The sequence below is a fragment of the Limulus polyphemus genome, unplaced genomic scaffold (assembly GCF_000517525.1).
Source record: "Limulus polyphemus unplaced genomic scaffold, Limulus_polyphemus-2.1.2 Scaffold9364, whole genome shotgun sequence".
NCBI classification, from domain to species: Eukaryota; Metazoa; Arthropoda; class Merostomata; order Xiphosura; family Limulidae; genus Limulus; species Limulus polyphemus.
Window position 1 is genome coordinate 10,535 of NW_013674974.1, and position 11,112 is coordinate 21,646.

Here is an 11,112-nt window from a genome sequence, read left to right on the forward strand (position 1 = left end):
AGTTCCACTAAAAGAAGATTGATAACGTGAGTAAAAAAACATGCTAATTTCAGATCCCTCATTAAGCCTAGTATACTTGAACATGCCTTAAGAGTATGTGATGTTGTCGTTTAATTTTCCTTAAGATCATAGCAAGGACTAATGATGAACAGAACCTCTACATAAAAGAGAGCCTACTCATTCACAAGCTGAAATCTGAGATTGATGTCAAAGAAGCTGATAATAAACTGTTTTTACTTGTATCTGTTTAGTTCGAGATGCATTTTGTTTGATAGCTAACAGTAACTTAAAAAATGGTTATAATCTTAGGACGTGCCTCATAATTTAATATAAGTTTATTTTCATATATACAGTTATATCCTATATTTAAATTTCGAATTACAAAGTGATTCCATTTGGTAGATTAACATTTTATAATAACATAAAAATTCAAATAGTTTGAAGAATATTTAGTTTGCATGTCTACTCTCGTAAGCATTACTAACATTGATTATAAATCAAACATAATTAAAACAGTTACAAAATATCTTCCTTCTATTTGTGTTTAAATCACTTCGTTGTTAACGCCTTAGTGACTTTTCAAGCTTCTTCCACATCTTTGCATTGGCGTTTTTCTTTCAACATGACTTTTGTCAGGGGTAGCAACCTCTGTCCTACATAAGTCGTCCATGCGCTGACGCAATGCATTAAGGATACTTCTGTTTCCATCATGTTGAATACAGTGATCTACAAAGTCTGGACCCATAATTTCTTCATCAACAGTCATTCTCAAACCTAGAGTGATTTTAACAAGCTAAAAAAATAAAAGATGTTAATATCGTACAAATCATGAAAAAATATCTTAACAGCCATGTAAACAATTACACAAACTTATGTGCAGAAGGCTTGATTTCCAAAAAGATAATAATTCTTATGAGTAATGTACACTAGTGAATTATAACATCTTTTGCTGGATGACGCAGTTTAAACACATAGTATCTGGTGTGCCTTCCAAAGATAAGTATGGAATAAACAAGAATCGTAGTTTAAATATTTAATGCTTAATCTTATTACCTAGTGCCTGAATAAATGCTGAAGCTTAGAGTCCAATTGTGTTTACAAATAACATAATTTAATTGAATTGTATTTATTTTTTTCTTCTTACGTTTAGAAGAATGACTGATGTAACCACACTCCAGCAAATCAGAACACCTGCTGAAAGAGCTTGTACACCTAGTAGTTGCCAGCCGCCTCCAAAAAGTAGTCCAGATAGTCCACGTGTATAGTTCCTTAAGAAATCACGCTCGCTCAACAGTCCAATGGCTAGCATACCCCACAAACCTCCAACACCATGAACAGCAAATGTGTTAACTGGGTCATCAATATGCAGCCAGTCAATGATTGGAATAGCCAGAAGCACGAATAGTGCTCCTAATCCGCCAATCACTAGCGCCTCCCAAGGTCGAAGTATAGCACAACCCCCTATAAAGTGGAAAAAAGAAAAACCATTGATAAATAAATATAACAAAAAAAAAATGTTTAAATGTACTTCATCTTTCAGGAAGAAATGTTGTACGTATATTTGGAATACAATATGCAGTGATTATAATGACATACATTCTGCACTAGTTGAGAAGAATTAAGATAGGGCTTAAGTTTGGATGTCTATTCATTACCAATAAATTTTCTATGGGTAGTTAAGATTTTGAAAATATCAATGGAAATAGAATGGTTGCTTTTTTATTGTTTATAAGGCTACAAGAAACACTGTCTATATGTATAGAGGAAAAATTAAGACTTCAGAGTTTCTGACTTGTATGTTTGAAAATGTAGCAAATGAAATTGGCAGAACGAGAATATTCTGAATCCTGTAATCTCAGCTTAGATGATAAAATTATTGAAACTAAAGAACCTCATATTCTAACTTGGATAACATTTATTGACAATATATTTTCAAATTGGGCAAGGATCTTTGAAGATTGTGGAAACTTCATTACTGCTGCTATGGTACAGAATATATTGTTACCATCAGTTTGCTATCCCTCTTAGATATGATTTAAATTCCGTTGAAATGGTTGTTTTCATAGATTCTAGCTTGAACAATAAGTCATCCAATAGACACCTCAATTCTCCTTCTTTTGGTGCATACAAGATGTATGTTTTTTGCAGGAAAGATAGCACATGATGTCCAGAAATCGAAAGTCATTTCTCTGTTGGTGAATCAAATATTAGTTAGAGGCTGTTATGCCATAGTGCTCAATTCAGTGGAAAAAATCACGTATGCAAGGTTCATTTGCGTGAAAAACCTAGCTTTGTTATTGCAATTATATTTCGTACTTAAAGTTAGGTTTGTCCCTTTAGGATATATAACTTTGTTTCTAGCTTTAATTTCAGCAAACATTTTGTGTTTTGATTCCACATTAGAGTGTACTGTTCACTGTAACTTGAGACACTCTTAAGAGTGGGTTACATCGAATTAAACCTTGAGAAGTTTAACTGTTTTGTTGAGGTTTTGCTCTTTGTTTAAACATTAACTTTAGATTGCTTTAAGTTTGATTTTGGATTTATCTTTTGATTTATCTCAATATGAGTTTGAAGTTTAACATAAAAAGGAAGCAGATGGACTTGTACTTGTTTTCTTGCATTTGTCTGTTTGTCATTGTGAATAAAGATAATTGTTATAGTACACCTTTTGACTTCAAGTATTTCTTCCCAGTAACTTCCATTAGAGATCGGAGAGATACATTTAATGGTTCAGTATCCTTTCGACTTCCAGATAGTGGGTCCAAACTGTCTACTTTGCAGGAAAGGTATTTTACAGGGAATACCACATATTAATAAGGAATGTGAAATTGTGATGTCATGGTCATGGATAATATTGATATTGTGGAGAACTGTATTCTCTCTGAGAGAATGACTGTTTGTTGTGAATTTCGCTCAAAGCTACACGAGGGCTATCTGCACTAGCTGTACCTACTTTAGCAGTGTAAGACTAGAGGGAAGGCAGCTAGTCATCACCACCCACCGCCAACTCTTGGGCTACTCTTTTACCAACGAATAGTGGGATTGACCGTCACGTTATAACGCCCCTACGGCTGAAAGGGCGAGAATGTTTGGTGTGACGGGAATTCGAACCCGCGACCCTCAAATTGGGAGTCGAGCGCCCTAACCACCTGGCCATGCCAGGCCCTGAGAGAGTGAATGGCCCGACTTGTGAATGCTTCAATAAATACCCTATTTGTCCGAGCTTAATTGAAGGTACCTTTTTCCATAGGAAAATGGGCATAAAAGCTGGAGAGGGTTGGGTCTAGTACTAAGCAAAAAGGTTTGCAGGAAGGGTGTTGGGATCTGTGGAACTCCTCTTCTAGATATAGGGCTTTCACCAATGTGTCAGAGGTCTCTCATATCCACCACTCTGCAGTTATGAGCTCAAGGTGAAGAATGAGAATTGCCTGGAGCACCCAGAAAGTTTTATGAAGCTCTCCACCTGAGGTTAAACCCAGGCAGCGTAATAGTGCTTATGACTGACGATAATTAAACCCCAATTCTAGTTGAAGCTACCCATGCTAGAGAGGGAAAATGTGCCATTAATGAATGAGCTCCATCAATATAAGCTGTTTTTCCAGCAGGCGAGACAACAAACAATAATGGAAGAACCGAGAGTCAGAGGTGTATATTGGCATTAGCTGACTAAAGTCGTCAACATGAGCACTCCCACCTGTTGGGAAATAATCCCTGAAAGATCTCAAGAACAGCTGGGAGCAGGGAATAGAGCTTCCTCATGTAAAGAGACAGCTGGCCATCGAGCCTAGACTCAGGAGTGAAATGTCAATGGTGGTGGACAGCCACCAACAGAAGCTGTTTCATCAGCAGATGATACACCAAGCATTCGCCAAGAAGGACAAAACTCAATTGTCGGGTAGAATTTCTAGGAAAAGAGCAACCAGCCTCCTTGAGGACAAGGAGATAAGTGTAACTGGCAGATAACTTCTACCAACTCAAGCTGCAAAACTAGCTGGCTACAAAGCAGGAAGACAGGACAGAAGACCCTGATCTGTGGGGCAGAAAAAACTGTCCTCGAGAGAGAAAGTGAGTCACCAAGGTGGCCACAAATCGTGACAATTAATTCTAACTGTAAAACAAATTAAATTTGAACTCAAGTCAACTTCCTCTCACCCCTGAAATCACTTAGGTGCCACACTAACACCACAACCCGTAAACAGAGTACTAACTTGAAACCTTTTATAAGGTAAATTAAAAATCAAAAGACATAGTGAAGCAATCCTTGAGAAGATAATATACAAACCTTTCATTACTTAATTCAAAATATAAAATAAATAGAGCACAAAGTAATTACAGAATACCTGATATTCAACCAACATTGAAGTTTACATGCACAAAAAATGCTATAAAAATACATATTACACTTTAACATTAAAATTAAAAACTGAACTTTTTAAAATATCACTTAATCCAAGCAACGTCAAAATTCTCTTTCCCACAGACTGCCAAATATAAAGTATAAAATATTAGAAATGACGTTAACACATCTTACAAAACACTTTGACAAGGAATATATAAAAGATACCCTTCCAAATATTAAATCATTACACCTCACAACATTAAATAATCTCAAAACAATATTTAAACAATGAAACTCAATAAAAAATAAAAATTAAACCTTTACACTAAAAAACCGTTACATAACAGAATTTAATAAAAATACAACCCTTTCATAAACGCATAAACTTCAATAATCTCCACAAACACTAGAAGAAATATCTTACAAGCTACATTATCAAAATATCCAACCAATGACTGAAATTAAATGCATTAAATTACAAGATACATGTATAAAATATGACTAGTTACACTTTGTAGTAATATAATATTTTAAAAATTGTGTACACAAAGGACAAAATACACAGATACATATATAAACAGCCCTTAAATAAATCAAAAAAAATTCAAAATGAGTATCAACCTCAACAGCAGAAACGAGGCTGTACTCCCCTTACCTTCAGTTTAACAATAAGACTACATCCTCTTTACGAGTGATTGATTGTCAGCGTCCTTTACAATCACTTTGGCCTAGCCAAGGCCCACCTGGTTTGAGCCAGCTCTACTTACAGGTAGTGCACAACTGCTTTTAACTGGGAAAGTGGTATTGAGTACCATCACAAGTGTTCTGCCTCGTAGTTTTATATGGCTCAGACATCAGTCTCTTTGATGGTTATTTCTGGAAAATATCACTTTAGAATTTGAATTTGCACCACTGCCAGGACTATGGTGATGGGATGGTTTGCAGCTTGCCCCTCGTCTGTCATTAAGGCAATTCTTATGACCTCATGGTTGAGGGCTGTGCAATCAAAGATGGTATCAGGGTCCCACTCTCCAGCTTACAAGTGATTCAGTGATCCCCCTCAATGTTCCTGGCCAGAAATTGTGATGGAGGCTCCAACATTAACTGTGAAGGTTCTCGCTATTGTTGATGAAATTGGCACAATGCTTTGGTTTTTGGTGGTGGTGTTTGCAGCTGGAGTCACTGCTATAGTTGGTGATGTTGCTAGATGAGCTTTTGCCAGAACTTCGGGAAGATCTTTAGCCTTGGGGTGTATCAGTCCTGTTAGAGGCGGGCGCCCATCTAATGTCTTCGCTAGAGTAATTAAACACCCTCCAACATGATACTTTAGGACAGGTTTCCCATCCCCTGGCATCCACCCGGACAGCTTTTTCACTGCTGTTCATGTTCAAGTTAGCAGCTCTGTTTGAGGCTCTTGTAGGCTAGTTAGACCAATGTAAAGGTGGTGCTTGGGCCTGAGAAACTTCAAAGGCAACCTAAAAATCAAGTGAGCAATGCATCTTCATTCATGGACTCTACTGGGTTGAAGTTCAATTTGGTACTTGGATTTTTTGGGTATATAGGGAAGTCCTGTTATTTTGATGAACAGAAAGTCCTGAGCATATTGGTAGTCATCATATTAACTTTCCATTGCAGCATTAACAGAACTTCTTGCTTTCCACTTACAAGAGAATGTCACCTTGGATATTTCAAGTATATACAATGACATTTGTTCCTTACCAATACCTACCTAGTTTGGAGTTCATCTTTTCTTTCAATTGGAATTGATCAGCTATACCATGCCACTTTAATGCAATTGGGTCTTATCAACATTAACATTATAGCAACTTTTAATTTTATGACAGGCCGATTTAAGTCTTTTCTAAATAAAGTCATATACAACATCTTTTTTTTCTGGATTTGGTTCCACTATGCTCCAGTCACTAGATGAATATTTATTCTCAAGACTTCTGTATGAGTATTTCATTTCTTAATGATACAATGACCATCTTTCCTTTTGTCACTGGAAATTCATCCTAAGGTGTGGTAAATGCCATGTAGTATATAAGGATATGCTGGAAATAACTTAATCTCGCATTTACATCTCTATATGAAATCAGTTCCCAATATTCACTTTTTCTCAATGTAAATTACCCACGAATCACGAGGAGTAGAAATCTTCCTACAGTAATAGTAACATCCAACTTTTCTTTTATTGAATTTATGTCCACCTATTGCTCACATCAATTCCTCTTCCTTCCCCTCTGGAAGAAATTTCCCACGTTTTGTTATCAAATTGGGTCGAATAATTGTAGTTGTAGAACCAGTATTGTTTATCCTACTGCAAGGTTTTCTATCAATAAACCCTTAGAATCATGGAAGGTTTTCTTCAAATGTTCTTCAAACATTCCAGCTGAGCTTCGCCTCAAAAATTTAACTAGTCCCTGTCTTTATGATGTCTAATTAGCTCTTTGTTGTTCCTCTGACCTGGGTGGGTTATGAGACATATCCTCAGGGTATTGTTTCTTTGGCTTAATAACTGCTGTTGATTCCTTACAGTCTTGGCTGTAATGGCCATACTTCCCCAATTTATAACAGTTTCCTCTTCTTAGTTTCTCTGACAGAACTTCTTATTCTATACAGGCTTTAATCTATATTTCCTTGCAATATGTCCTTTCAAATCACACACGAAACATCTTTTTTCTTGTGGTCTATTTCCTTGATTCTGTATAACTAGATTGCTTAACTAATCTTTTCAGTTCTTCTAGACTACTGTCAGGGTGAGTTGATGTTTCAATACTACAAAATATACTCTATAGGGTACCTTAAAGAGCTTATTTGCAACTTTGATAGATTTATGTTCCTTTGCCAACTGGGGAGCTTCTTTTAAAGATGTACATCTATTTTGCCAATAAAAGCATCACTTCATGTTGAGCATTTAGGTAAGATAATTTAGCAAGCCTTTACAAATCTTCAATAAATTTGACTAAAGGCTCTTCTTTAGTCTGTACCCTATTCTGTAACTTTGTTTTGGATACTTTGGTGTGTCACTCCAAATCTGTTGGATAAGTCAACTACCAATGCTCTCAGTTGGAAGATTAATTAAAGTTGTCAAAGATAATCCTTTTAAATGAGCAGTAAGATGGATAGTTTGTTGTTCACTTTTCCACCCATTCACATTGAAAATAATGCCAAAATGAACCTGTAATGCTTCCAGTGGTACCTTTCCATCATAGTCCATTTGTTTCTTGATTGACCAATGTTACTAAACTGGCCAGCTAAATTCTGGAACTTGATTTGATAGTATCATGGCTGGAGTAGTCCCGTAGTAGTAATAGATGTAGACCAAGTAAGTTATCCTGTCCTATGATTTATAGTAATTAGTGTTTTAGGTTGGAATTATTAGAGAAAACACATAAAGAGATGTGTCTGGTTTAATCTTTGTATTTACAGTTTTTTCCTGATGCTTTATTCTGTCATAGGTTTTCGTACTTTTATGATTTTGTCATCACAGCTTCTCTGTACTTCTTCGCCATATTGTTGTAAGCTGTATATATCCAATAGCTTCATCGATCTTGTCTTCACTCAGATTTATTTTTTAATTCTTCTTTAAGCATTACGTCTCTCTCTCTCTTTTAACTCCTCTCTTAAATTCTAACCTCTTGTTCATTTTTCAATTTCCTATCGATTTTTTTTAGGTTTTCTCTATATTTTCTAAAAAAAATTTCTTGGTCTTATTTTATTTATTCTATCTCTTTATTCTTGATATTCTTTTACTTTCTATCCCTAATTTTAATTTTCTTCAAATTTTCAGTTGGTCTCTTTCTTCTTGATCTTCTCTCACTTTCTGTCTCATTCTACTTTTAATTTTCTCCCTTTCTTCTGGTCCATCATTTATGATAGTGTTTCAATCTCACTTCATGATCTGGTTGTCCTCATTTTAAAATTGAAGTTTAGTCAAAATTATATTATATTTTAACCAAAATAATCTCACTTCTGGCACCAGTGTTGTAATATTCTAATGTTGGGCGGGTTCCCTTAGATAAACTCTGCAACTAAATGTAAACCTAATTTCAAATACAACGTTTCAGTACAAATTTCGAGACGCACTCTTATTAACTTAGCTACTCTGCTTTTATCGTTAAGCAAATACACAACTCACCAAGTAACCAAATATAATGGAACAGAAACAATAATTCTCTCTCAATAACTTTTCTGATACTCAACTAATTCACTCACTAAATATTCAGTAACTTCTCATTAAATACTTTATCAGTTTCGCAGTCTTTCATTTATATATATATCTATCTAATGTACCCATGTCGAAGTTATTAGATTCGGGACATATTGGGAACTTTCCAGGTATTTTAGGAATACTTTTATGAACTTATTTAATCTTAATGTCATGTGCCCTCTAGCAAACATCTAAATTAAAACAATGATAATATAGCTTACCAAAAACAATATTCTTATGTAACTAATGGCAATAAAAACGGTAAACAAGAAAGGAAAACAAGAATCCTAGGTAAATTTATTGCACTGGAAATATTTTTAGTACTGTGATGTATCAGGTAACTACTAGTCATTAATTTAAAGCTATTTTTCTGTTGTATTCTACATATAACCTAGTACAACCTAGCATAGAACTTCCATATGTTTACTCTTTTTCTGACCTTGGTATTTTCGACCCCACATATGTTATATTTATATCATCAAATACTAAGCTATATTAAAAGTATTTAAACAATGACCATAACTTAACTGTTAATGGGACTGAGATAAGCTTCGGCTTTTTGTCAAAATTAAAAATTATTCACTTTGACCTCTTCGCCACCTGCCTACAACTTGAGCATTGAACAACAAATGTTTACATAGAACACCATATTCACATTCGTTGTATTTAATATATTGTTACAACAGCGGAAGTCACGTGACGTTAGTAACACGTCATGATATTCTCGAAGGTTCGTGAATGCTCGAGTGTTTGCTAGATGTGCGGTATTCTTGTATATAAGCGCGCCAGACAATGAATTGATATAGAACTGCAGACAGACAGAGACGGACAATTGAGTCAAGCGCGGTTGTAAGTAAGTGCGTGAATCGTTCGTTGAGAATTATAGCGTGTGTTTAAGTGTATTGCAAAACTGTATTGAGAAAGAATAAACTATTTTTATTTAAGAAAGACTTGTATCACTGAAGTTCTTCGGAAAGGATTTCTACGGAAAATTAACAAACTACCAGAGACGTAACAATATCAACAAAACAAATACCTCTAATATCATATCTTAACAATTTTTACCTGACATACCCAAGAAAAAGTAAATAACGTAGACAAAGAATCATGAAGAATAAACTCCCAAAACCAATACAATAAAATATAAAAATTTTGAGAGTGAGATTTATGCCCTTCAATATTATGTGTGAAAATATATTACCTGATATAGCAACTAAAGACCCCATTACAGAATCCATCAATATAGATATGTCATGAAGACCTTTTTTGGTAAGAAAACTAAAAATAGAAATAAACGTTGAAACATTATTCAATAAAATATATATTTCCTTGATATTGTTTAGAATAAAATATATCCTAATGTTTGCAAGTTTTGCAACATACATATTTGTAATAATAATGCCAGATGATTAAACAAACATCAAAGAATATAGATAATAGGTGAATAAGATTCATATCTTTGTCTGAAAATACTAATAAGGCATTTATAAAAAAATATTCATATCAAGTGAACAAAGAATTATTTTCATATCCATAATTAGCTCCCAGTGGAAAAGTGGTATGTCTGCAGACTTATACTGCTCGAAACCTTAACTAACACTTGTATATATTTTACTGCTATCCTAAATTTTAACGTATGTGTAGGATACAGTAAATCTTTGAGAAAAAAACAACAATATATACATTAGTTACCATGCGTGAATATTTCGCACCCACAAACAAAATAAACATCTATGAATCAAGGAGTTACTACACTTAAAAAGTTGTTTTTTTATCACAAACTGCAGGGAATCTAATCCTAGATATTAGCATTGTCAGTGCGGAAAGTTACTGTTGAGCCACCTAGGTTTTATTTGTTTGTTAGTTTTAGAGCAAAGCTGAATCGAACCCCGAACCTTAGCATTGTAAGGTCGTTAACTTACCACTGACACATTGAGCAACTCCCCTTGCAGAAGCTATTGAGATATTTCACAATTTGTATCTTAACTCAAACTTTGGTAATCAGGAATTATACGAATAAATGAGTTCAGTTTAACAAGCAAGCCATAAATAGGGGTAATCTTATTCGCAGAGCCAACAAGTAATGCTTATCAAACCTGTTATGTTACTTTTATATCAACTTCTTTTCAATAAAGTAATAATTGATAAATGCCTGTGAGTAGTAATAAGATTTGATTTTAAGTTATATTTCTACATTTAAATTTAGACAAAATACCTCTATGGGCTGTGGCTGTACCTGCTGTATGGGCAAAACTTCCTCAAATGTTTTGATCTTTCGACTTGTTTGCTTTTCGTTAAGCACAAAGTTACGCAATGGGCTACATGTATTTCTGTCCACCTCAGGTTCTGAAACCCGATTTTTAGAAAAATAAGCCTGCCTGCAGACTTACCATTTAACCTGCCTGGGAAGGAGGTGTCTATATTTACTTGAGACCCAGTTTAGCTTACTGTCATGTTTAGCCATGCTTTCTTTTGGCCTATATGTATAGTTATTAATATTTCAACAAAGATATTGAGATGCTGTTTCTAACTATAATCTCTTTATTATGCCCCTTAA

At 34.7% G+C, this 11,112-nt stretch overlaps 1 protein-coding gene across 1 annotated transcript; it reads right to left on the reverse strand.

Annotated features, from left to right (window-relative positions):
• Positions 1-351: 351 nt before the first annotated feature.
• LOC106475889 (putative ammonium transporter 3) lies at positions 352-10,886 on the reverse strand. The gene is made up of 4 exons (XM_013936565.2): positions 10,792-10,886; positions 9,757-9,833; positions 1,145-1,461; positions 352-793 (listed from the first exon to the last, which is right to left on the reverse strand). The coding sequence occupies exons 2-4, from the start codon at positions 9,791-9,793 to the stop codon at positions 569-571; spliced, it is 579 nt and encodes a 192-aa protein (XP_013792019.2). The 5' UTR covers positions 9,794-9,833; positions 10,792-10,886; the 3' UTR covers positions 352-568.
• Positions 10,887-11,112: the final 226 nt, after the last annotated feature.

Coding starts and splice junctions, on each gene's coding strand:
- LOC106475889 (XM_013936565.2), bottom strand. CDS start 9,793: ATGGATTCTGTAATGGGGTCTTTAGTTGCTATATCAG. Junction 1,462..9,756: donor GTCTTTAGTTGCTATATCAG/GTAATATATTTT, acceptor TCCACTTTATAG/GGGGTTGTGCTATACTTCGA. Junction 794..1,144: donor CATCAGTCATTCTTCTAAAC/GTAAGAAGAAAA, acceptor TTATTTTTTTAG/CTTGTTAAAATCACTCTAGG.